This window comes from Argentina anserina, chromosome 6, assembly GCF_933775445.1.
Source record: "Argentina anserina chromosome 6, drPotAnse1.1, whole genome shotgun sequence".
NCBI classification, from domain to species: Eukaryota; Viridiplantae; Streptophyta; class Magnoliopsida; order Rosales; family Rosaceae; genus Argentina; species Argentina anserina.
This window is the reverse complement of record NC_065877.1, coordinates 3841563-3866946: the sequence shown is the minus strand read 5'-3', so window position 1 is coordinate 3866946 and position 25384 is coordinate 3841563. Positions and strand designations below refer to the sequence as shown.

Here is a 25384-nt window from a genome sequence, read left to right as displayed (position 1 = left end):
TCCTTGTTTCCTACACCTTCATATTGAATAGTTGGTTTAGTTTTTATCTTTAGTACTGATTGTCCGGTATTATTCCTTAGCCAAAAGCTAAAAATCAAATAATTTTTGAACTTATTGATAGAAGCAAAGACAAAACAGATAGAAGAAAAGAGAAAATAGGCCTCTCTCACCACCCTGATAGTGACCTTAAACAATAAAAGTTGTAATTATCAACACTCTTCGCATCTAATTTGAATAAATATAGCTAAACTAGACATATTGCAGTGGTAAACATAGAATTTGCTCGTGGGATAAATCTGAAGGTGTTTGTTCTCTGTTCAGTTGGAGTGGGGATGGTCATGGCTCTTAGGATAATCATGTTCTACAGGTACTATGTTCCTCATCTACTTCTTCGTCAACAAAATATCCAAATCTTGGGTCCCAAGCTTTCATTTCATCTATCAAGGGCATCATCTTACAACTATTACCGCAACCTTAACCATACTGACACTCAAACCAATTTCTCCATCAAGCCAAAATTCTCTTCCTTCATTACAGACTCTGAAATTCAAATTGAATTCTCTCATCATGATCCGGGTGTTGCCCGGATAAACAATGGCAGCTTTGGTTGCTCCCCTGCTTCTGTTATCGCTGCATTGCAACAATGGCAACTCAAGTGGCTGCGCCAGCCGGATCATTTCTACTTCAATGAGCTCCAGAAGGGGATACTCAAGTCAAGAAAAGCAGTTAAAGACCTCATCAATGCAGAGGATGTTGATGAAATTTCCATTGTAGATAATGCCACCACAGCAGTTGCCATAGTCTTGCATCAGATGCAGTGGGCCTTCTCTGAAGGCAAATTCAAAAAAGGAGATGCTGTCATCATACTGCAGTGTGCTTATGGCGCAGTGAAGAACTCAATCAAGGCCTATTTTTCGCGTGCTGGAGGGTATGTTATTGAAGTTCCATTTCAATTTCCAGTGAAATCCAGTGAAGAAATTGTTAGTGAATTTCAAATGGCTTTGGTGAAGGAAAAGGCTGGTGGAAGAAGGGTTAGGTTAGCTATGATTGATCATGTTACCTCCATGCCATCTGTTGTACTTCCAGTTAAGAAATTGGTTGAAGTTTGCAGGAAGGAAGGTGTTGATCAAGTTTTCATAGATGGGGCTCATGGTGTTGGGTGTGTAGATGTTGATGTGCAAGAAATTGGGGCAGATTTTTATACTAGTAATTTGCACAAGTGGTTCTTCTGCCCGGCTTCGGTTGCATTTTTATATTGTAGGAAGTCAGTCACACATTCAGAATTGCATCATCCTATGGTGTCTCATGATTATGGTAAAGGTTTGGCTATAGAAAGTGGCTGGATAGGGACTAGGGATTATAGTCCTTCTTTAGTTGTTCCTTCAGCTGTGGAGTTCACAAATAGGTTTGAAGGCGGCATTGAGGGAATCAGAAGGAGGAATCATGATGCAGTTGTTGAGATGGGGAACATGTTGGCAAAGGCTTGGGGAACTAATCTTGGGACTCCACCGGATATGTGTGCAAGCATGATCATGGTGGGAATACCGGCTTGCTTGGGGGTTTCAAGCGATGATGATGCTTTGAAGTTAAGGACACATTTGAGGGAGAATTTTGGTGTTGAAGTCCATATATATTACCAGATGCCGAGACATGAAGAGGTTGCAACACCAGCGGGGTATGCACGAGTTTCTCATCAAGTCTACAACAAAGTTGATGACTATTATAAGTTTAGAGATGCAATTAATCAACTTGTATCTGATGGGTTCACCTATACTTGATCTTTAGGTGTATATATAGTCTGTCTTCAGCCTATTAGACTTTTCATGCAGCAGAAAACCGAAAATTATGCATTATAAACTTCTGTGGATCTGTTTACGTTACTTGTATTAGAAATGGGTTTTCATGTGAATCAATCTTCAGTTCAGTGAAGCCTGAAGAAGTCCATAGCATGGATTACAGGAGCTATTACCTCTCGGTATCCTGCATGTTGCTATTCGCAATGGTATTAGTACCATTAATATTCTAGAGTCATTTTAGAAACAAATTGCTGCAGAAGCTGCTTGTATGAACAGAAGAGATACTTTTCTCAGCTTTGACTATTGTTGGTTTGATTCCATTGAGCTGTTTTTGATCTGTATGACTGTATGTTGCTTATTCTTGCTACCATGAATTGGAACATGGCATCTTCATGGCACCAAAATTAATGGACAAAAGAAAATGATTACAGCCCTAGTCATAATTGTAAGTTAAATCAGGATTCACATCCATTCCTTCATAGCTACCCTGCTAAAAACATCAGATATTTGAAGACGAGTTACAGGTTTGCTGACAATAGTGATAAACTAGCTCTGTGTTTGCCTTAACAGGTATATGGAGCTCTATATCGCACAGTAAGTAACAGAAAAATGCAGTAACTAATTAGAGGTCTACTTAGACTGAAACAGCATATTATATTGTCATATTGAAGCAATTTTCTAGATCACAGTATGGCCACCAGACTGGAGTTCTAGCAAAACAAAGTTTCACAGCAAGTATGTTATTTTTATCGAGTTGAATATACTTGGTAAGCACATTCTTCCTCATCAAGGCATTAGACTCTACACCTATCTTTTAATGGTGATGATGTGATGCTGCACAAAGTGCACATTGTGTCAATGATGATCAACAAGTTTTAACTTTAAGTCTGATAATACATAAACATAGAGCAAATCAAAAATTTGATTGCATCCGTTTGGGGTTTTAAACTTATTAAGCTTTGAAATTTATTTAGAAATCATAAACTTAGTAAATTTGTGTTAGCCGAAACAGAACATCATTACATCATTTTATAACTCTCTATTTCTCTTGGACGGACTATTTAACCAATAATAAAAATGGACCCCACTACGTTATTAGCTGACAAACTCAATTGATTTTTATAAGATCTATAAACCTAACATACATAAATTCGTTAATAAAAGATGCATCCTTCCATATAAACCTAAAAAAAGATTCACCTTAGACGATGTAAGTTATTGAAGAAAGTTCACTATTTTATATATGGTCCGGTCCAATGGGGTCCAATGGAGAGTGAAGCCAAAGGCGCTATCCGAATGAAACACGAAGAGTCTCTTCCCTTCCTCTCTCAGCTTTTGATCGTGTCGTGGCTTCCCTAAGTTCAAAGGTGAGTGCCCAAAAGCCAAAGCCCCAAATCGAAGTGGGCACTGAGGGCTCAAACCTCAATCTCAATTCCTCAAGGTAAACCATCTCAATTCTTCACATCAATTGCACAAAATAGGGTTTCCTAGATTATCTGACGTGTATGTACTTTGTTGAATTTCTGTAAATTTCGTGTTCGTAGCTACTGCAATTGAAGATTCCAATGCGTTTTGGATTGAAATTTAGGTACCCAATTACTAGTATTTGAGGAGCGTAACACATGGTGGCTTTAATCAGTTTGATCTTTGATAAAGTTTGAAACTTTAACTGGTTAGGATCTCTGCTATGAATTTATTCCTTTGGGTTCGGATATTGAATTGTTTGGTTTTGATGATGTTTGGTTTGAAGCATTTAGTTGAAAGACTGAAAATTTAAGCTACTTTATCGATCGATTTGTGAGCAAAAGCTACTTTATCATAATGCTCAGGTAAAAAGAGTAAATTAGAAGTCAGGGTCCTGCAGTTTATGTCTTAGTATGTATTGGGTTTGAGCTCCATTTGATTTAATAAGAATGAGCTAGTTACTTTCTGGTAATGTTGTGAAGTGAAGATAGATAGTAACATAGTATTGATAGCTTGACTAGCTTTGATATAAGGTTTTGACTTTTGAAAGAAAGTTGATTATTCTTTTTTACTGATGCAGAGCATGGAGGGGAAGAGAATTATAACAATTTGTCAGTCAGGGGGTGAATTTTCTTCTGAGAAAGATGGTACATTGTCATATAAAGGCGGTGACGCTCATGCTATTGACATTGATGAAAGGGTGAAGTTTAATGAGTTCAAAATGGAGGTGTCGGAGATGTTTGGTTGCAGCAGCAATAATATGTCCATCAAGTACTTCCTCCCTGGAAACAAGAAGACCCTGATCACTGTTTCAAATGACAAGGATCTCATGCGCATGATCAAATTCCATGATGACTTTGCAACAGTCGATATTTATGTCATGGAAGAAACAATTGCACCTGAGGTCTCAAACATGCCTGCCAGTAGGTAGTCCTCCTGATATGTAAGCTAGTACTTAAATACCTTCTCTGTGAGTATTCCTTATGGTGAATTTTCAGAATTTCTTGGATTTCTTTTGTAGGTCAAGCAGAACAACTTTGTCGGAAACTGTGGTTCCAGTTGATGTATCTCTGGATGTTTCAGAGTTTGTTGGTGATACCCCCCAGCCAGATATCCCACTAGATGCCTCTCTTGATGTTATAGATGATACCAGCCATATTGATACACAAATTGATCTACCCACTGAGATGTCACCCCTTTTCCCTTTTGTTGGCTCCATTGACGAGAAACATGCTAAGGGTGCACAGCAGTGGCAAAATTCCATCACGGGCGTGGGTCAAAGATTCAATAGTGTTCATGAATTTCGTGAATCATTGCGTAAATATGCCATTGCACATCAGTTTGCCTTTAGGTATAAGAAGAATGATAGTCATCGTGTGACTGTTAAGTGCAAGGCTGAAGGCTGCCCTTGGAGAATTCATGCATCAAGGTTATCTACAACTCAGTTAATATGTATTAAGAAGATGAATCCAACACATACATGTGATGGGGCTGTTGCTACAACGGGGCATCAGGCAACAAGGAGTTGGGTGGCTAGTATCATTAAGGAAAAGTTAAAATACTTGCCTAATTACAAGCCCAAGGATATCGTCAATGACATCAAGCAAGAATATGGAATCCAGCTGAACTACTTTCAAGCCTGGCGTGGTAAAGAAATAGCAAAGGAGCAGCTTCAGGGTTCATACAAAGATGCATATAATCAGTTACCCCTTTTCTGTGAGAAGATAATGGAGACTAATCCTGGTAGTTTTGCTTTATTTACCACCAAAGAAGACTCCAGTTTCCATAGGCTCTTTGTCTCATTCCATGCCTCATTGTCTGGATTCCAGCAAGGTTGCAGGCCTCTCCTTTTTCTTGACAGCATTCCTTTAAAGTCAAAATATCAAGGCACATTGTTGGCTGCAACTGCTGCAGATGGGGATGATGGGGTTTTCCCTGTTGCTTTCGCTGTTGTGGATGCAGAAAGTGATGATAACTGGAATTGGTTTTTACTACAGCTGAAGTCCTCATTTTCAACTTCTTGTCCAATAACTTTTGTGGCAGACAGACAGAAGGGGTTGAGGGAATCAATTGCTGAAATATTCAAAGACTCATACCATGGCTTTTGCCTGCGATACTTGACTGAGCAACTTATCAGAGACTTGAAAGGGCAATTCTCACACGAGGTTAAGCGACTCATGGTTGAGGATTTCTATGCTGCGGCTTATGCACCTACTCCTGATAACTTCCAAAGGTGTCTTGAGAGCATCAAGAGTATCTCATTAGAAGCTTACAATTGGATAGTACAAAGTGAGCCTTACAACTGGGCGAATGCATATTTTAAGGGTGCCAGATATAATCATATGACATCTAATTTTGGAGAGCTGTTTTACAGTTGGGCATCAGATGCACATGAGCTACCAATAACTCAGATGGTTGATGTGATTAGGGGTAAGATTATGGACTTGATCTACAAAAGAAGAGCAGATTCTGATCAATGGTTGACAAGGCTAACTCCATCCATGGAGGAAAAGCTAGAAAAGGAAACCGTTAAAGTCCAAAACCTCCAAGTGCTACTCTCAGCTGGTAGCACATTTGAGGTTCGTGGTGACTCTATCGAAGTTGTTGATGTAGATTGCTGGAACTGTAGTTGTAAAGGGTGGCAGTTAACTGGTTTACCATGCTGTCATGCAATTGCTGTCATTGGTTGTACGGGTCGGAACCCATATGATTATTGTTCACGATTCTTTACAACTGACAACTACAGATTGACATACTCAGAGTCAATACATCCCATTCCACAAGTAGACATTCCTGTGACAAAAACTACTTCTCAGGTAGCAGTAACAGTAAGCCCTCCTCCAACCCGCCGCCCACCAGGACGGCCAACTACCAAGAAATATGGACCACAGGAAATGAATAAGCGTCAGCTCCAGTGTAGCAGATGCAAGGGTCTTGGGCACAACAAGTCCACTTGCAAAGAAATACTACTAGAGTATTAACCGTTGTAAGTATAACTTTCTTTGAAAACGTTTAATGCTTCAATTGTATGCAATTATCACGTGCTGTAATAGCAATTGCCAATAAGCTAGTAAAAACATGGTTGTTTAACTGCCTATGTGATTTTACTGGCTTATTGATTTGTGTCTGTTCTTTAGCAACATACAAACTCATTTTGCAGGTCTGGCTTCTATGTTTAATCTTGTAAATTATCAGGCTCTCATACAAGTTGGTGTGAGAGCCTGATAGTAAACCTCTGTTATTAATGGTAAATGGTCACAGTGACATGCTGAATTGTTGATGTGCATTTGTAGGCAAGCCGTTGTGCTGTATCTTAAGTTAGAGTTCCCTGATGTTGGTCTGTGACTCGAAGGCGTTTACATATCAGATTTGACCGTGTGTCTTTTTATATCATATGGTGTAATTGGATGGGATATATATATATATTAATGATTGATGTGCTTCCTTTTCCTTGGTTCATGTTAATAGGGGATTGTATCAGAGAACAAGAGGCACCCCATTCTGAACCAGCGTCAAGTGGAACTGCAGGGAGCTGGTTACTCAGTTTTAATAAGAAGTCAAGGAATGTATGTAATACTTGTACTTTTGTAATTATCAGTTCTTTTGAGTAGCTTTGCTAAACTGGGTTTCCAACAAAGTTGAAAAGCAGTAGCGCGTCTGGTAAATTATCAGTGTTAGTTGAGGTAGTATGTTATAGTTTAGCTTAAGGTTATGAAAGTTGGAACTGTGGATGCGAAACATCTGGTACATGTAGTCTTACTGTCATAGTATTGTGAATGCCGCTTCTGCAGCTGAGATATATTAATCTTAGCTTGCAAATTATAGGGTGTACCATATCTTCTTTAAGACTTTATATGAACTTTGAATACAGTGTGAGTGAATTTTTTCTCCAAGCAACAGCAGATTTAGACTTGTTACAAACTTGATTAACACCTTGGTTTACAGTGAATACAGTCGCAAGAGGAAGCATCCATAGAACCATTGCTAGCATCGTCGAGGACAACGTCTAACAAGTTTGTAGATGAACTCCTGAAGGACGTGAATCAGGCAATCAGCCGTAAAAAGTGAAAATCTGGAACGAACATGATCATTGGAGGTCCGATCAGTAAAAATAATTACTAGTAAGTAAAGAAAGAAAACGCTTTCCCAAGTATAATTGATCACTGATTGGTGATTTAGCTACTATAAGAAGACTTTGTGAATTAGTAATAATTTGTAAAGTAAAGAGCTTAGCATTACTCATAGGTGAAACTCACCAGTAATTTCTAATCCTGTAAGATTAGTGATCCCTCTTGCATTTTTTGAAACGGAGACTTTCTACAACTGTTCTGTTAACGAGGTAAAATAATTTTACCGCTTCGGAGATTCTGAATTTCTGATAACACGATACGGTACTTTTTCCGGGCCCACACATCCTTATTACTTCTCGGAAAACCAAACAAAAAGACTTGGCTTCCAACTTTGACTACTTCACCTCCTTCTTCTTCTTCTTCTTCTTCTTCTTCTTCTTCTTCTTCTTCTCTTGTTTCTCAGTTTCTCCCTCCAAAACAAAAACACAATGAAGAAGAACCCTAATTCCAACAACCCCACTCCCAACGGCACCGTCGTAGCCCCACCGGGGTCAGCCGCAAGAGGAGAAGAGTGCAGCAACTGCGGCACCAAGAAAGGCTGGATCCTACACAACGTCCGTTACCGCGCCGTCCTCCGCCGCCTCTGCACCTCCTGCGTCCTCCGCCTCCACCCGGGAAGCTTCTGCCCCTTCTGCTTCCTCTTCCACCAAAATCCCCAAAATGCCCCCAACCTAGTCTCGTGCTCAAAGTGCCCCTCCCTCTCCCACCCCGACTGCCTCCCTCCCTACGCCGCCTTCTCCCCCTCCCCCTTCCTCTGCCCTCCCTGCTCCTCCTCCTCCGCCCCCAACTTCTCCTTCTTCCGCCTCGATACCAACAACAACACCCTCGACAAGCGCCTCGCCGCCGTCCTCCTCTGCGCCGCCACCATCGCCGCCAACTCCATGTCCAAGGCCGTCGCTTTCGCACGCGCCGAGGCCGACCGCAAAGTCCGCGAGGCCGCCGCCGCCAGGAAGCGCGCCCGCGAGGCCTTGGACCGGTTTGTGATACTCTCCGCCGCCGCCGCGCAGCCTAGACCGGCGGCGGACCAGGTGTCTGGTTCCTCCAATGGCGCGCCGACTGCATTGTCTAATAAAGAAGCTAATGGAGACTTGGATTCTAAGCAACCTCATTAAGGCTGAAGAGTGAGAATTTGTTAGTGGATTTTCGACTGTGTATTTTTTTTAGCCTGTGTTGTTTCAGCTGTTTATGTGTTTCTATTTGAGGAGATATCATTCGATCTGCAGCAATTTTATAGCATTTGTAGAGTCTGATTATTAATGTATGGAAACCTCTGGGTTCTTCTGGATTATCATTTTTTCTTTCTGCACAAGGCTGGTTCTCAAGTTAAGAACAAGAGGTATCTCTGAGGCAAATCAATAAGTACGAATAGATCAACCAGCTAATCTTTATTGAAATCCCAAAGCAAAATGGATCGTTGCTCGCAAGAGGTCCATACAAACAGAAATAGTGTAACAAGTGAAGAGTAACAAGAGAGAAGAGAAAGATAATCCTACTGTGAAACAACTGATAGAAAACAAGTACCAGATGCAGTAACCAATCCATTACAGCATCCAAAAATTGCTTGCCAGGTCTTTGACCTTGAATTGAAGAAAGCAGAGTAACAAGATGCAGTATACCCTTCAAAGTATAACCATTCCAAAACCGTATGCCTTTATAACCTACTACTAAGAAACCAGGAAGAAGGTGCAAAAGGCTTAAAATGTTCAGTAATGGTCCTTCTGACTTAAAACTTCATATATGCATGTGCAGAATATTTAATGAAGCATGAAGAATCAAACTGCTATCAACTTCATTCACAAGGCAGACTTGGAGGTTCTATTGTTCGCAAAAATTATGGTTCTAGGAGTAGTCACAAATGGTAGCCTTCTTGACCTCTTGGCTATTCTGTACCCTAGAAAGCATAAAAACCAAAAAGAAAATGCAGTTGCAGACTGATAGTGGGTTATAAAAGTTAGCGTATCCCTTGATTATACCATAGACAATAGAAAGAAAATGGGAACTCAACGATGCCAACATAAGGCCAAGAACGTATCAAAAACAAAACATAAGGCGAAAAAAACAACCAACTGACTCAATCATAATAAGTTGATAGTAAATTTCAGCACAGTTCTATCTGAACTTCTGTGCTATAATATTATCAAGCAAAAAGACAAAACGCTAGCAGAGATGCAACCCTACTATTGTCAAACACTGCCTGAAAATAAAATCAAGCCACACATTAATCACATTTACAAAGTAGAGTTTCTGAAGAAAATATGAGCAAGTACAACCTATATAGACCTGATTAGTTGATTCTCGTCAATATCTCTTTGAGTGTCCTACCCCAGAATGTGGATACCACAACTCCAATAGTAGAGTGTGGATTGATGAAGACAAATGCACTCTGTACTCTGTAGACTCCATTAGTCACTAGAATGGCAAGAGTTTCTCATCAGAGTTCAGGGCTCGTGTATTATGTCCGGATTCTGGTTAAGTAATTTGGCTGAGGATGGCTGACTTGAGTTCAGAATGACAACTTCCCATGCGACTAATGGAGAAGTAATCCTCACTACCACATGACAAGAAAAATTCTGTCATGTTGCATCTAAGCCCTCTGCAAGGATATTGTCAACATTATCTTGGACACTAGCAGTATCATAGTTCAGTGGTTTCCTGTCTACTTCATCACTAACAACAGACCCAATCAACAACGCATGGGTCTTGGCATCTGGCACCCAACCCTTTTCAAGCATTATATCCAAGAATTGGCTTGCGTCATGTCTATATCCCTCTTTCCAGAGGCCATAAATTAGGATGTTGTAGGCTGTTGAATTTAGAGCTTCACCATCGGTAATTAATTTTTGAATTGAACCTAAAACTCTGTGCAACTGAGAATGCTTGGCTATACAAGATAATAGACTAACTAGTCTCCCCGAATCAGGTACGAGACCCTTACTGACCATCATGCTGAAAAGCAATGCACATTCCTTTACTCGATTCTGCACACTCATACTTTGAATGAGGATGCAGTAAGCGTCCAAATCAAGATTGCAACCCTCCACCATCATTCTTGATAGGATAACCAGCTGCTCTTTTGTCTCGTCAAATCTTGATAATCCTGCCAATATAGTGGAGTAAGTTGAGCTTGTATAGAAGGTACCAGAATAGTAAGCCTGTTTCTGTAGTCTTATTGCTTCAACAACCTTTCCTGTCTCACAAATACCCTTGATCATCATATTGAAGGATGGCAACTGGAGAGGGCATCCATTACTAGACATGTAATAGAACACATCAGCAGCCTCACAAGCCAATTCCACAAGGCAAAGACCTTTGACAAGCTCAGAGTAAGATGTGGGATCCAAAACCCAGTCTTTGGCTCGAATGTGAGAAAACATATCAAGAGCTTTTCTGTAATTGCTAATTCTGCAGTTGCCAAGAACAAGAGCTGAGTATGTAGCACAATCAGGAATAGAAGATGGCACCGCCATTTTATCAAGAAGTTCAGACACTTCCTTCATCCTTGCATTCTCACATAGGCTTCTAATGAGAATATTCCAAGAATTACAATCAGCCAGATTTCTTTCGGACATTTCCACAAGTAGATCTTTTGCTATGATAATTTTACCAGTATTGCAGAAACCTTCAAGCAACACATTATAGGCAGAAGTTTCAAGGATATGCTTATCTGTCAAGAACTTCAAAGCATCATCTATCCTTTCCAGTGTACAAAAGACATTCATTACATCCACAATCACATTACTGGGTGGCATTGTGCCAGCTTCTATCATGTCTTCTAAAACCTTTATCGAATCATCTAAACATAGGTGCTTGCATAAACACTGTAATAGAACTTCATAGATCAGCAAATTTGGCATAACATTTGAAGCTCGCATCATTTCAAACAATCTGATTCCCTCTGCTGTTTTATTTTCCCCACATAACAAAGGGATAATGCATGTATAGAAACTCATGTCAAGCTGACATTCAAGTTCAAACATTTCACTTAAAACAAGAACAGCTTCATCAACACGACCTTTTGTAAAAAGAGCCTGTATAATTATCTCAAATGTTCTACTATTAGGATTGCAACCCTTCTTTTTCATTATCCTATATTGATCCAAAGCCGACTCAATCCGATCAGTCTCCAACAAACCCTCCATCAAAAAGTTCAAAGTCTCAACAGTCGGCAACACCCCTGCCTTCACCATCTCCTTATAAACAAGCACCACCTCTCGAAATTCCCTCTTCTCCTTCACAAGAGCACCCAATACAACATTAAATGTCTCAACTGAGACCCTAATTCCACCTGCTTTCATATTCACAAGTACCCTTATTGCCTCACTTAGCCTACCATTTCTAACAAACACATCAATCAATTCCAAAAGAGTTTCTTCAACACCAGGACATCTATCTTTGACCATATGGTGACAAAACCCTTCCATTTCCTTAACATTTCCAGCCAATCCCAGTTTCAAAACTATCTTATAATACGTTTCTGCGGTGTGGCTAAACCGTTTTTGGAGCGAGGCCCATTTGAACAGCTTCACTGCCGAGCTCAAATCATCAGTGTTATCCAAAACCCGGACCAGGTTTTGAGGGACAAGCTTGTTCCTCAAAGACTGAATATTTAGCTCAAATTCAGATAAATTAGGTGGGTCTGGATTGTTTTCTGGGTCAGTTTCAATGGTTTTGGCGCATGAAATTGAAGAAAGGTAAGAACGTGAAGAAACCCAGATGGGGATTCTCTTAGAAAAAGCTAAAGGCCGGAGCTTTACAGCCATTGCAAGAAATCATGAACACTTTGCTATGCTATTGTAGAGGGTTATAGCGGCTTAAATGCAATGAGGATGATCACTGACCTGGGGATGAAGAACCAAACAGGAAGTTTGTGTAGAATCCGAACCTTCTTTGTTTTGCCGTGATGAAGTGCCAATATGGTTTTGTTTCTCGGCGTTCTCAACGAAACGACTTCACTGACCAAATAGGCAAATACTTGTGCAAGTGAAAGTGATTTTGACCGAGAATATAGGTTATATTTGCCAAGTAAAATTCGAATAGAATATCGGTTAAATTTTTAACTGTAAGTTAAATGAGAATGTGCAAGTTCAATTCGATGAACTCTTAAACAAGACTGGCTACTTGTACTCTCTTCCTTTGCGATGACGGCAAACCTATTCACTGCCTCGTTCCTCAAGTAGATGACGGTAGTGCTTGCTTTTTGTTTGTATATCAACTAGTTCCAACTGCTCCACTCTCATATTCCCAAGGATTGATTCCAACTCTACAAGTTAATAACTGACTACCGATCCGAAACAGGTAGAGGAGTGAATTGTACCTTGGCGGCATTGAAGGCCTCCTCGGATTTTTGAAGAGTGAAATTCTTCTTCTTCTCGTCGAGCGAGACGGTCATTTTGACGGTGGAAAACCGCCGGGAAGATCGTGAAATGGGTCTCTGAGATACCCTGGGAGTTGCCGATGAAATCCCGCCGGCGATCGTGTTGGCCATTTTAGCTTGTATATCTCTTCTTCTAATGGTCCTGCTGTTTCTTTCGTACAACAAGAAGAAGAAAAAAGTGTCGATACCGATTATGTACTACTAAGCCTTTGGGTCGGGTCGGGTATTATAGGCTGGGCCTGATAGCAGCAGTATGCATTACACAAGAGTAAAAAAGTTTTTTCGCTAACTAGAGAGAGCGTATTCGTCACGTTCTCGGCTCGTATTCATTCTTTTCCGACGCATTTCCGAGCGAATCCGATGAATATTAGAGCTAATAAAGTTTCAATAGTCCCGGATATGCTCGGATATACGTAAATTACTGATGTTTTGAAAATAAAGATCCGCTGAAAAGACAATTGTACCCCTCTGTAGATGATGGTTTGGGTTTTTGAGTGGGCCATTTAATTACAGCAAATTGAATAATTAGAGATTTAACTACATGATCGGCAACTCAACTTTTGTAGTAGTTTAGAATTAGCTAATCTCGTCCATTTGAAGCATTTTATGAATTGATGAACCTACATTTTTTCTGGAGCAGAACAGATATTTCTCAAAAAAAAAAACAAAAGAGCAGAACACATTTGAAGCAGAAGATACGCTTTTGTTTCTCACCCAAGTTTGAAGTGTCACTTTGTACAAATAAGAACCCCATTCGTTGCATGATTTTTTCTTCATATAGATAGCTCTTGCTAAATTGAGTGTAGTGGAGCAACAAGATAAATACAAAATCATATAAGGCATCACTGATAACTTTGGTGTGTTTTTATTTTGTTCATATTACCCTAATATTTCAGACGAAACATCAGAATGGAAGATTTTAGCAATGGCGATTTTGTTGATGCTTGGAAGTAATAAAAACAGTCCCGTCCAAATTGCAACGTGTATCAGCGAGGCCAATTTGTCCAGTAAGGAACGAAAGGATCAAGTCAAATAATAGAAGAGTAAAAGATTGAACTTGTCCCGTAGGGGTCGAATTTGACGTCAGACTACACAAAATAGGAAATTAAGAATAGACCATCCCATCTTTCTCTCATGTACTTGATTTTGTCCCAGAAAAGAACATATTAAATCTACTGATATAACGTTACCAAAGACAAACATGACTGCACTTGATAAAAATTAAGTAACAGTACTATAGTCTAATAATGATGCATGGAAAAGGAACATGCATATGTTGATTGAATACTGGAAACAACTATTTGACAGGTAAATTTTTATTCTTTTAGCGAAGATTTTTATCATTAAACAACCAAACAGAAGAAATTAAACACAAAACGGAACGGTAATTATGAAGCAAGATAGATCCAACTGACCTTCTTCTAATTTTAACTGTAGAAACACCGCTCATCACTCTGTCAAACATGAAAAGAAACAATTTAGCAGATGCGATGAACAATATAAAGAAAAACTTTTAGTTTTCAACTTTTTATAAGAATAAAATCAATATAGAAGCAAACAGTATCAATACTCTCGAATCAAACTCACAGTTGAAAAATGACCATCACAGGTGGATCCCTACAGTAGAACACCAAACCAAGTAAAAGAACTCAAATTTTGTGTAATCACAACAAAACAGAATCATGCAAACAAAAGAGACCCGGCAACAACGGTGAAAATCAAACTCGAAGTACCAAGACCGATATAGATGCATTCAAATTGATATATAAGTATCGATCCATAATATAAAAGTTGGTGATTGACTACTAAGAATATCAATTAAACACTAATTCATGCCCCAATTGAGTTCTGACACCAACATAAACGTATATGAGATTCTACTGAAATCATGTATTCGTTTTTCCCTTTCAATAAATGTCCAACGTAATATTATCAAATGCTTATATATATGGTGTTTCAAGGTCAACAGTAGTAGTCTAATGCCTCGTAAAATCGAGTTTGCTGATGGAAACCCCAACATAGGATTAATCCACAATCGATCTTAACCAACCGAAAAAAAAATTCAATCTAATTCAGTTCTGAAGACTTACCAAATGCGGGAACCAAACAACTTTTGTGAATAACTGGCGGAGAGAACAAACAAATCACGGAGTCTCCATAAAAAGGGAACTAAGACTCAAGAGATAGACCAAACTGAGAAAGAACAGAGAGAGAGTAGACAAATGGGTGAGGCGAACTTAATCTACCTAGCGCACGAACATTTTTACCCTTCCTGCTGCCTTCCATTATCTCACTTTTTTGCCCTCCAAAAAGTTTGGCCAATTTTACCTTTTGTGACACACTTCCCAGTAATCACCAAATGTTATGTAGTGAACTAGGTACAAGTTTAAGGAAGAAATAGCCGAATTTGATCTATATTCGGGTTCAAGTTTAGGTTTTTGAGTGAAGAGAAAATATGGATGTGTAGTGTAAATATGTAACATAAATATGCAAGACCAGGGCATGTTTACACTGCCTCTATAAGTAGCGCACCTGTTCTTTAACTGATCCGGAGTCCTTTTATGGGTGGTTATTGTAGAAGTGACCGAAGACAAGTAATGAGATCAGTGTCATCTGTTGGAACTTGGAAGATGCAGTACTCATCTTATTTTGTTCACCAAAAGTGACAAAACGCTAGTGTTTGAGTTCATGAACGATCAAAATCTTATATGGCATGCATGTATACTCTTGTGACTACAAAATCTGGGGGTCTTTTTTGCGTAGCTTGTATCTTCTTGGTCTGGTTAACCAGTAAATCCGAAGTTTATGTCAAGGACTAGCGGTGCGCCGGTCTATAATTCTCCGAAGCTTAAATTATGATCTGAGTCAAGACTTAAGCTTGTGAGTTAAAGACTTAGGGATACATTACCTTTTTTTGGGAGGTTTCTGGCTATCTTTATAGGCGCATTGGAGAAAGTGTTGCTTCCATTTCCCGATGTGAGAGAGTGCTCGTATAATATGTTTTTAATACTTTGGCAAACTACTTTGGCAGTGCCGGCAACGACGCCTGAGCTAGAGGTGGCGTGGCATGTCCTGCCAGCTCAATGTCCTGCAGTGCTAGGCTTACCCCGGCAGGCGTGGCAGCCGGAATGAGGGGGAATCCCGCCAAAAATTACCCCGTCCATGGGAGGTGTTAACAAGTCTCCAAGTCCCCAGTCAAGGAGATTTCTTGGGTGGGGAATTTAAATTTCCATTGTCGACGAATTCCCGAGTTGGAGCGACCTAGGATCTTAGTGTTAGGCCCGGAGGCTTACTAGCAGTCGGAGCATTCATAGATCTGGAGAAAATTGGCAGGTGACCTAGGATCTCAGTGCTAGACCAGGAGGCTGACTGGCAGTCGGAGCATCCATAGATCTGGAGCAAATTGGCAGGTGACCTAGGATCTCAGTGCTAGACCCAGAGGCTGACTAGCAGTCGGAGCATCCATGGATATGGAGAAAATTGGTAGGTGACCTAGGATCTCAGTGCTAGGCCCGGAGGCTGACTAGCAATCGGAGTATCTATGGATCCGAAGTAACTTGGTGAGTCCCCAAACTCCCACCGAAGCAACCCTTCTTCTTGCGCCAACTGTTGTGAGTACAAATTCGGGGGTCTTGTTTACGCAGCTTGTATCTTCCTGGTCCGGTTAACCTACACAAATCCAGGGTTAAGGTCAAGGACTAGTGGTGCGCCGGCTTATGACTCTCTGAAACTTAATTTAGGATCTGAGTCAAGACTTAAGCTCATGAGTTAAGGACTTAGTGATACGTTATCCTTTTTTGGGAGGTTTCTGGCTGTCTTTATAGGCGTGTTGGGGGAAGTGTTGCTTCCATTTCCCGATGTGGGAGAGTGCTCGTACAATATGTTTTTACTGCTTTGGCGAGCTACTTTGGCAGCACCGGCAACAACGCTTGAGTTAGAGGTGACGTGGTCTGTCCTGCCAGCTCAATGTCCTGCCGTGCTGTGCTCACCCCGACAGGCGTGGTGGATGGAATGAAAGGGAATCCCACCGGGAATTACCCCGATCAGGGGAGGTGTTAACATATACTACATTGTTTAAAGACAAAATTGACAGTCTACAATATATTGGTCGGCATTAAAAAGCAAAAACTCTTAAAGAATTGTATTTAATAGGTGAAGATGATATGATGATAATGTTCTATCATATGGGCATATATAGTTACACTTTACCCCCATTTACTATGTGGTTCGTTAATTCTTTGAAATATATAAGTACATAACTGATGTAACTGATGTTACTCATCATTCAGGCTGCTGTGCAACCAATGAAGCGCGGGAGCCGAGGTGCTTTGGGAGCTCTCTGTGAGTTCCTTGATTCATCCACCAATTTGGTTCAGTAAGCATGTAAAAATGTATATATTTTACTGCTTTATGTAGTTGTAGTGTTTGAACCATGAAACTATTTAGGAGATGATCGATACTAAATGCATCTTATGTTTCTTTGTTAATTCAGATCATGGTGACTGCCACAATCCTAATGCTGTTTGCTTGTTTGCTGTGAGATTCAGGTTGGCGCCATATGCAGATAGAATTAGAAAGGTAACAACAGGATTGAAACTGGAAATCAGGGACTCAGGTCTTTAGCAACAGGGTTCACCCTTACGTAGAGAGTTTAAGTGTAACAAGTTAATGAGCTTAAATGAAAATATAAACACTTACGTACAAATGATGGTTGAGTGAGCCGCCACCCTAGAACCGGGAGCAATTTACACATGCTCCTTACGAAAGATATAATTTTAAAAAACTATAATCAGCTCAAACCTCTTATTATCAACAATACTTCGGCAATATCCGCTTCACTTGCGACCTAACAGTCCTCACTACACTATGCAAAATAGAAAGAACAACTTTGGTTCATCAGTTCATGCAATCGTTTCAAATTTGCAATGTTTTTCTCAGAGAACATTGAGCATGAGTCTCATGACTCTCTGATAGGGAGTCATTTTCAAAAATAGAAAGATTCAAACGTGGTTCAAATGGTAACAGGTGGGAAGCCCTCATTGGTTGAACCCCGAAATTTGGATTTGCCGCGCGTTGGGTTTGACCCAAACTCACGAGGACCAACAGCTGGCCTCGGCAAGGCTCGAACCCTCCCCGAACCACAGCCTCGGCAACTAACCCGCTTCTGTCACGGCCTAGATAAGACAAAAAATCATATAATCAAGCAAACAAAATCCCTCATTAATAACCCTAATTTCTCGGCCCCATTGTCTCCAATCCTCATTCCACTCTCAGCCGTCGGATGAGTGCACCATCACCGTTGATCCAAAGATTATTAGTTCTCATCTTGCTAAAACAGTGTTTCATTTCAGATTTTCAGAGGTGTTTTTGTTCTGGTCTGTAAGTCATTTAGGTAAAACCAGACAGAGATTCCCCAAGTGGGTTTGGCTCTCCTGAAACTGGGTCTCACTCCAAACCTGGTAGCTCTCTCTCTCTCTCTCTGTGTGTTCTTTGATCTCATCTTGTACATCAGCTCATGGTTGCAATCTGCTCAGAGGCTTGGATCTGGTTTTGGGTTTTGTTTTGAACTTCTGGGAAGGTCTAGTTGCATGTGGTGGTTAGCAAATGCCAATTTTTAATTCATTATATTTAAAGTTTAGGACTTTTTCATGGTTATAGTTCATGCATGATTCTGAAAATATAATATTCTGGGTCAATTGAAGCTCAAATAGCTTAGAATGGTGGTTTTTATGGATCTTTATTTCATTAAAATTTGTTTGTTTATTTTTAGTGTTTCGGAAAATTAAAGATGCCATCTTTATTCATCTCAAGCTTCAAAGTTCGAGTCTTTGAGACTTTTCAGTTCAAATTTTGTTACATTCATAGACCCATTTTGAGGCTTCTCTCTCCTCTTCAGTCCCCACTATAATTTATTAGTTGAGGTCGACACTGACGACACAGGCTCGGCATGAATCTTTCTCTAAGCTTTCTCTCTCTTCATAATAGTAGGTTTGACGTTGAGAGGAGGGAGTGTATTATTTGCGTGATAAATATTAAATTTTGTGGAATTAGTATGCTTCAATTTTTCATATTCTGAAGCTAAATCCGTCAACTATTTATATTACTTTGAAAGTTACTTCTTTTTAATAATCATATTCTCAAAACTTCATTTTCTTGGAGACCATACACAATTTAATGCATATCTACCGCTTTTATGTGCAGCAGCAATGGTGGTAATGGCTTAGATCGCTGAAATTTGGCCCATATTGGCTTCATTGACTGTATTGAAGCAGCAAGGGATTGGTTCAGTGTCAGTAATATTGCTGTAATTTATGATGTCCATTTCGGAGAAATCTCGGCCGAGCTCATCTGCTTCTTCTTCATCGTCAGTTTCGGTCAATGAGTTTGATCCATTGCTGAAGGATTTGAATGAGAAAAAGCAGAGCTTTCGCCGGAACGTAGTGTCGTTGGCGTCGGAGTTGAAGCAGGTCCGGAGCCGGTTAGCTTCTCAGGAGCAGTCATACGTGAAAGAAACTCTCACAAGACAGGCATGTGTTATGTTGATTTTGGGATCTTGAAGTTGGTTCCTTTTGTTTGTAGGGTTTGTTTACAAAGTTTCTGAGTGATTTGGGACTTTTGTACAGGTAGTAGAGACAAAAGCTAAAAACATGGAAGAGGAGATTGGTAGATTGCAGAAGAGATTAGAACAGAGAAATCTACAGCTTGAGGCTTCGACATCTAAAACTGAGAAGGTCCCCACTCATATCTCAAGATTTTTTTTTTCATTAGTTTTTAAATCTGGGTTTAGAACCTTTATACTTGGACATGATTCAGTAATTATGGCTGCAAGTTCTTGTTGTTGTTATTATTTGATCTAATTTATTATTTGTTTTCTACTGCTATCTTGATGTTTTGAAATGATCAAATTGAGCCGCACATATTATGCATATCATTGAGGATGCTTTTTTGACCCTTTCTACTTTGTTTTTGGCGGAGCCCATAGGAGGAGGGGTTTTGATGATTTTCTATTATTGTTTCATTCTCTTGTACCGGACAATTCAAGTAAGTTTGTTTGTTATACTAAGGTATTGGAGAAGAGTTAGATATGGCCCAACTCATGAAAGTTTGGAACTTTTTGGAAATATATTAGGGTGTTAAAGAGCTGTCAATTTTGAGGTTTTTCCTAACCGTCTTTCCAATTGAAGTCTGCACTTATATCTCTCATTAGTGATATTGTTGTGTGATAGATCCAAATTATAACAACAATGTACTTCCGTCTAATCCTTTATTTGTATTTAATGCACGTGATGTTATTGAGTTTTCTATTTAGAGAAGCCAAGCATAGTCTCAGTTTGCATATCACACCTCATTATAGACTTGGCCTTCACAAGGGATATAAACCATCTTTAATAATGAGGAGAAGATCTATATTCCTTATTGAGTCTTTGCATATGGGCAAACAGTAGTATTAATGATAAACACACCTTCTAAGCATATAAGTATAACTACTTATACTTATGATGTCCGTGCCTTTTGGCCTAGTTTGTGGAACCACATTACTTTTTTTTAGAATAACTGTTGTCTGTCCTTTATGCTGTTCTCTTATTTCATAAATTTTATAAGTTTGCTTTTTCTTTGATTGTTATAGTGTTGTTAAGCGCTATTGTTTTCTATTCTCAAGGGTTGAAAATTTTCCTATAGAGGCCATAAAGTCCTTTAATTTTACCCTTTTTTTTTTATCTCGGTAAAGTTTTTTCCCTCATATAAATCTCTCACACTCCCAATCATGACTAAATTGCAAGACTTTGTCGGTATTTTAGCCTAACATTAGTAATGAAGTGTACCATTATGACATGTGCAGAAGGTAAAGAAATCTGAGTAATTTGGAGAGTTGAAAAGTGTAATTGGGTCTATGGGCTAAAATTTCCGAATTTCATGTCAGTAGTGGTCACTAGCTGCAAAAAGCTTGCAGCCTCTGCTCAAAGAGATTTGGCATTTTAAGGCGTCTTATGCAGATTAATGTTTATTTTAGATGATATCCTCTGTTGTCTCCAAACAATTCAATAAGTCACAAATTAATTGATCAAACTTTTTCTTTTTACTTTCTGCTAGTTGGTGTTTAGGGTTTACAAATTTCCTGACTATAATTTTTAACATTGAATGTAGTGCCTCTCGGAGTTGGATGGTCTGAGGTCACAACTTGCAGCCACTCAAGCAACTGCCGATACTTGTGCTGCATCAGCTCAATCAGCACAGCTCCAATGTCTAGCACTTGTAAAGGAAATAGATAAAAAAAATTGTTCCTTGAAAGAGCAAGATGAATGTATAATTAGGCTAGGAGAGCAATTGGATAAACTACAAAAGGATCTCGAAGTAAGAGAGTCTTCGCAAAAGCAACTCAAAGATGATGTTCTGAGAATTGAGCAGGACATTATGCAAGCTGTTGCACAAGCGGGGGTGAATAAGGATTGTGAGCTGAAAAAAATACTAGATGAGGTTTCTCCAAAGAATATCGAGAAGCTTAATAATCTTTTAATTATAAAGGATGAAGAAATAGGAAGGCTTAGAGATGAAATCAGTATCATGTCTGTTCACTGGACTCTCAAAACTAAGGAGTTGGAATCACAGGTAACTGCATCTGTTTTCAGTGTCACTTATTCCACTAATACATTGTTTGCTTTTTTTCTCCATAATGCCTTTTAAATTTTTTTTAACATTGAGCTTCGACTGTTTGTGGAAACAGTTGGAGAGACAACGGCGAGCTGATCAGGAACTCAAGAAGAGGGTATTAAAATTGGAGTTCTGCCTTCAGGAAGCTCGTGCTCAAACAAGAAAGCTTCAAAGGGTAAGCATTTGTTTCTTTATCGAGTGCTCCTTTCTTTTCAGCTACAAATTAAATTTTCACTTGCCTGCTTTTACTTCTATGCAATTAAACTCAAATCTAGAGCATGCATTCAATCAAGCTTTATGCCCTCATATGGAACTAGCATGAGCATGAAACTGTTAAATATGCTGTTCTCCTAAATATTTAGTTGCTTCCATGTATAATATATATTAAATCTAGACAATTATTTACTGTGCTAGATGGGTGAGCGAAGAGACAAAGCTCTGAAAGAGCTCAAAGACCAATTACAACAACGGGGAGTGAGTGGAGCTTCATCTGCTGAAAAACCAAACTTTTGGGAAACCTCTGGTTTTAAAATTGTGGTTTCTATGTCCATGTTCATCTTAGTTGTCTTTTCAAAGCGATGAAATAGTTGCTATGTATAAAAAGTATCAAACAAGTTTAGTCGAGGATTTAGGAATAGCTGCAGTGGGCATTTTGCTAGTAGAAATGCAAATGCACATTGTAGAGCTTCTCCTTGTGTATCAGAGCAGAGACGCATTTTTTTCTCCCGTCAAACCACATTGTTAGTGTATGTATGGATATCGAATCTGTGTATGGCATTGTAGCCAGTACGCTGTAGTCTGCAATATAGTTAGTTTCATGTTAAAAGATGATTAGGGGCTGCATCATGATCAGTCATTCTGCATCATAGTAGTAAGTTTCATGTTAAAGGATGATTGGGGATCCGCATCATTATCAGTCAAATGAGCCAGTACATATTTTAGTGTAAATGCATATTGCTTCTCGAAATGTTATATTTCGATTTTGCCTGTTCTTAGCTGTTTATAGAAACTGAATGGTCATCACTACTACTGCGCTGTCGGTACATGTCTGAAGCAATATTAACATTAAATCTACTACCCTGACCTCACTACATAGAACTAAAATACTCATACTCAACCAAAAGATATACAATATGACAAAACTCTATTGACACATCTCAAGTCTCAACCTCAACGAGTTTGTAATTTCGTACTTCCATGGCAGCCCAATATAGATGTAGAAGAGTACGCACCTTCATCTAGAACATGCTTCCTCCACTTGCTTTGCTTCCTTGCTTGCATACGTAGTTATCTACACAGCTTGAAGTAACCTTTCAGGGGAGAGGATATCATACTTCTATACGTAAATAACCATTAATTTAGTAACTAAGGCTGTTACTAAAAAGATAAAACTAACAAAGGGCCGCAAGCTCTCCGATGAGGATGTTGAGCTGTTAAAACCAGGAGAGCTGTCCATCCCAAACTGTGGCATGGTTCCTGATGATGCTGGGTTGCTTGAATTCAAAACTGAAGGTGGAGTCCCAGAGCTGCAAGTAGAGATGAAACTAGTTAGTGACTATAGACTGCTTAATATATTATAGCTCTGAAACTTATGAGATAAGACTTACCCTGATACACCGTCCCCTGGTGGTGGAAATGATGTAAATGTTGGTGCTGGAGGAGTTGTTGATGCTGGTAGCGGAGTTGCCGGGTCTGGAGTTGTTGGTTCTGGAGATGGAGTTGTTGATACCGGAGGAGTTAGAGTTGTTGGTGTTGGTGTTGGGGTTGTTGATGATGACGACGATGATGATAGATATGTACATGAACCAGTACCTGTAAAACGATGCGAGTCTCAAATAGTGTGGCTTTCATAGTAGCAAGCAAGCAAGGTTTAGTCACACACATGTAGCATGCTCATGTTCTAACTCTAGTGACTGTTAAGTGATTTAACCAAATTATGTGTAACACTAGCACGTAAAATTATCAAAACAAAAACGTATTAACAAAGGTGTCTTACTTGGATTAGTAGTAACAATTGTGGCAACCCCTCCAAAGTCGCAGCTAGTAGAAACTGGATTCTTCTGATAATAGGTGTTGAATGCATATGAGGCATGGTTTTGAAGAGTAACTGGACTGTAACAGCTCCCACCTTGCTGGAGCTGTGAACAATCTACCTTTCCACAAGCATAGTCCAAACCAGCCTGAACTGCTGTTTCTGATGCTCCAGTCTTGGCCACACACCAACTCTGCCCTGGAACTGCAGGAGCATTAGTACTTGTTGCAGGAGGTGTTACCGGATTAGTGACTGGTGTCGTGACAGGAACGGCTCCAGTAGGCGGCGGGTAAGTTGTGACAGGGTTGGTTACTACTGGAGATCCTGGAACTGTGATGGGGGGTGCTGTGGTTGGATTGGCATCTGGTATTGGTGAAAACACAGGGTTTGTGGAAGGCACAGTAATAGGTGTGGTGGAAGGTATAGGATTGATTGGAGCTATTGTAACCGGGTTAGTAGAGGGGACAGTGACAATAGTTGGTGTGGGAATGTATGGAGTGGTTACTGGTGGTGTTGTGGAAATGGGAGTTGTAGGGAAGATTGATGGGGAGTCATCTGCTTCATGTAAAGTGGTTTTGAGGAGAAAATTGCTTGAGAGTTCTCGGCGAGACAAAGGAAAGAGCTGTTCTTCTGCTCTTTTCATCTCTTTTTCCGCAAAATCTTCCATTGGAGATACTTGTGCATATAGACCAACTATGCTACTGGTAAGATGAGTGTTGTATTCTAAAGCTTTGGAGACCTCATTGGCGAATGCGGCTACTTCAGTGGCACTGGGAACTGCTGGACTCTTGAATGTCAAGAGCAAGGGGACATCATTGCAAGGAAAAAGAGAATTTGCAAGGCTGGCTTTTTCGATCATCGAATGGACAAACCTTTCACCCATACTCAATTCTCCATCAATTTTGGCTTCTACAATGACAGCAGATTTCACTTGTTTGATGTGGTCACAAATCCTATGCAGGTCTCTTCCATGTGAGATGCTGACATTCTCTAAAAATGACAAAGGAAATGCAACTGAGACCTTGGATCCGCGGTCAGCTGGGATACTAGAGAGGACTAACTGTATAGATTTCAGGGTGGATAAAAGCATAGGGAGAGCATAATTTCTTGTATAGTCACCACTAGTTGCTATGATGCTTTTGATCTTTACTTGTGAGAGAAAGGGCATTATATATGATTTAAGCCCTGAGATTGAAGTGGATTTGGAATTTATGATGTTTTGAAGATGGCCCTCATTCAAGTAGAGATCAACAGCTACACCAGTGTTGGACACAGTTCTTAAAATCCTATGATCTTCAACAAATACTCGAATCTGGGACGGGGCAATCTTGTTTCGCTTCAGAAATGATATTGTTCTACTTGGTGACGAAGTTGTAGTGTTTCCATTAGCATGGTAGGAGAAACCAACCAGAGTTCCTGCAAGGAGAGAAAAGAAAAAAGAAAAAAAATGCAGAAACTTCAAACTCTTACACTGACTAGTTCTAACCCAATTGTAGTAATTTGGTGTGATAGACATATAAAGATTTGGTTTCATATAAAGTAAAGATAATGACTGAACTTAATGTTAAGTGTTACTTACCTGAAGAACATCTACAAAGGAAAGACAGAAAGAATAAGAAGAGGCATTTAGAAGCTGATTTGGCCATTGTTGTGTGAGGTGCTGCTGTGATTCTATGGAGAGACACAGATGGATTTTTATTCCTATAATGGCTGAGATTTGAAAACATTACACATCAAATTGGAGTGAATATAAGCTCTTAGAGATGCTGAGGAATCAAATTGTTAAAGATAAAGGTGATGTGAGAAAAGGAGAGGCAAAGTGGTAAAAAGAAAGATGACTGGTTGTAATGATAAAGATGAAGAAAATAAGTTTACTTTGTCATGAAGGATTTGGAGAATGAAGACCATCTGTGTGTAAAACAGAAGAAAGAATCAACAA

At 39.6% G+C, this 25384-nt stretch overlaps 6 protein-coding genes across 9 annotated transcripts; 4 read left to right on the top strand and 2 right to left on the bottom strand.

Annotated features, from left to right (window-relative positions):
* The first annotated feature begins 335 nt into the window (after positions 1–335).
* LOC126799732 (probable L-cysteine desulfhydrase, chloroplastic) lies at positions 336–2044 on the top strand. The gene has a single exon (XM_050526991.1). It carries the CDS (start codon positions 339–341, stop codon positions 1776–1778), a length of 1440 nt encoding a protein of 479 aa, XP_050382948.1. The 5' UTR covers positions 336–338; the 3' UTR covers positions 1779–2044.
* Positions 2045–3062: 1018 nt separating this feature from the next.
* On the top strand, positions 3063–7143 carry LOC126799723 (uncharacterized). The gene is made up of 4 exons (XM_050526980.1): positions 3063–3237; positions 3841–4187; positions 4282–6246; positions 6729–7143. The coding sequence occupies exons 2-3, from the start codon at positions 3844–3846 to the stop codon at positions 6239–6241; spliced, it is 2304 nt and encodes a 767-aa protein (XP_050382937.1). The 5' UTR covers positions 3063–3237; positions 3841–3843; the 3' UTR covers positions 6242–6246; positions 6729–7143.
* A 612-nt stretch (positions 7144–7755) lies between these two features.
* LOC126799743 (uncharacterized) lies at positions 7756–8692 on the top strand. Its single transcript, XM_050527005.1, has one exon. It carries the CDS (start codon positions 7819–7821, stop codon positions 8500–8502), a length of 684 nt encoding a protein of 227 aa, XP_050382962.1. The 5' UTR covers positions 7756–7818; the 3' UTR covers positions 8503–8692.
* A 770-nt stretch (positions 8693–9462) lies between these two features.
* On the bottom strand, positions 9463–12296 carry LOC126799725 (pentatricopeptide repeat-containing protein At3g53700, chloroplastic-like). The gene has a single exon (XM_050526983.1). It carries the CDS (start codon positions 12148–12150, stop codon positions 9964–9966), a length of 2187 nt encoding a protein of 728 aa, XP_050382940.1. The 5' UTR covers positions 12151–12296; the 3' UTR covers positions 9463–9963.
* A 5792-nt stretch (positions 12297–18088) lies between these two features.
* On the top strand, positions 18089–22241 carry LOC126799738 (nuclear envelope-associated protein 2-like). 4 transcript variants are annotated; one of them, XM_050527000.1, is made up of 6 exons: positions 18089–18223; positions 18966–19295; positions 19392–19495; positions 20910–21371; positions 21487–21588; positions 21828–22241. In XM_050527000.1, the coding sequence occupies exons 2-6, from the start codon at positions 19076–19078 to the stop codon at positions 21993–21995; spliced, it is 1056 nt and encodes a 351-aa protein (XP_050382957.1). In that variant the 5' UTR covers positions 18089–18223; positions 18966–19075; the 3' UTR covers positions 21996–22241. The 4 variants fall into 4 exon arrangements, with proteins under 4 accessions (XP_050382957.1, XP_050382958.1, XP_050382959.1 ...); XM_050527001.1 differs by having other exon boundaries at positions 18119–18223; positions 18969–19295; XM_050527002.1 differs by lacking the exon at positions 18089–18223 and having other exon boundaries at positions 18879–19291; positions 19388–19495.
* A 99-nt stretch (positions 22242–22340) lies between these two features.
* Positions 22341–25384, bottom strand: LOC126799728 (flocculation protein FLO11-like). Its single transcript, XM_050526986.1, has 4 exons — positions 25025–25384; positions 23410–24861; positions 23021–23225; positions 22341–22939 (listed from the first exon to the last, which is right to left on the bottom strand). The coding sequence occupies exons 1-4, from the start codon at positions 25170–25172 to the stop codon at positions 22750–22752; spliced, it is 1995 nt and encodes a 664-aa protein (XP_050382943.1). The 5' UTR covers positions 25173–25384; the 3' UTR covers positions 22341–22749.

Coding starts and splice junctions, on each gene's coding strand:
- LOC126799732 (XM_050526991.1), top strand. CDS start 339: ATGGCTCTTAGGATAATCATGTTCTACAGGTACTATGTTCCTCATCTA.
- LOC126799743 (XM_050527005.1), top strand. CDS start 7,819: ATGAAGAAGAACCCTAATTCCAACAACCCCACTCCCAACGGCACCGTC.
- LOC126799725 (XM_050526983.1), bottom strand. CDS start 12,150: ATGGCTGTAAAGCTCCGGCCTTTAGCTTTTTCTAAGAGAATCCCCATC.
- LOC126799723 (XM_050526980.1), top strand. CDS start 3,844: ATGGAGGGGAAGAGAATTATAACAATTTGTCAGTCAGGGGGTGAATTT. Junction 4,188..4,281: donor TCAAACATGCCTGCCAGTAG/GTAGTCCTCCTG, acceptor TTTCTTTTGTAG/GTCAAGCAGAACAACTTTGT.
- LOC126799738 (XM_050527000.1), top strand. CDS start 19,076: ATGATGTCCATTTCGGAGAAATCTCGGCCGAGCTCATCTGCTTCTTCT. Junction 21,372..21,486: donor CTAAGGAGTTGGAATCACAG/GTAACTGCATCT, acceptor TTGTGGAAACAG/TTGGAGAGACAACGGCGAGC. Junction 21,589..21,827: donor AAACAAGAAAGCTTCAAAGG/GTAAGCATTTGT, acceptor TTACTGTGCTAG/ATGGGTGAGCGAAGAGACAA.
- LOC126799728 (XM_050526986.1), bottom strand. CDS start 25,172: ATGTTTTCAAATCTCAGCCATTATAGGAATAAAAATCCATCTGTGTCT. Junction 24,862..25,024: donor CCTTTGTAGATGTTCTTCAG/GTAAGTAACACT, acceptor CTCTCCTTGCAG/GAACTCTGGTTGGTTTCTCC. Junction 22,940..23,020: donor CCAGGGGACGGTGTATCAGG/GTAAGTCTTATC, acceptor CTCTACTTGCAG/CTCTGGGACTCCACCTTCAG.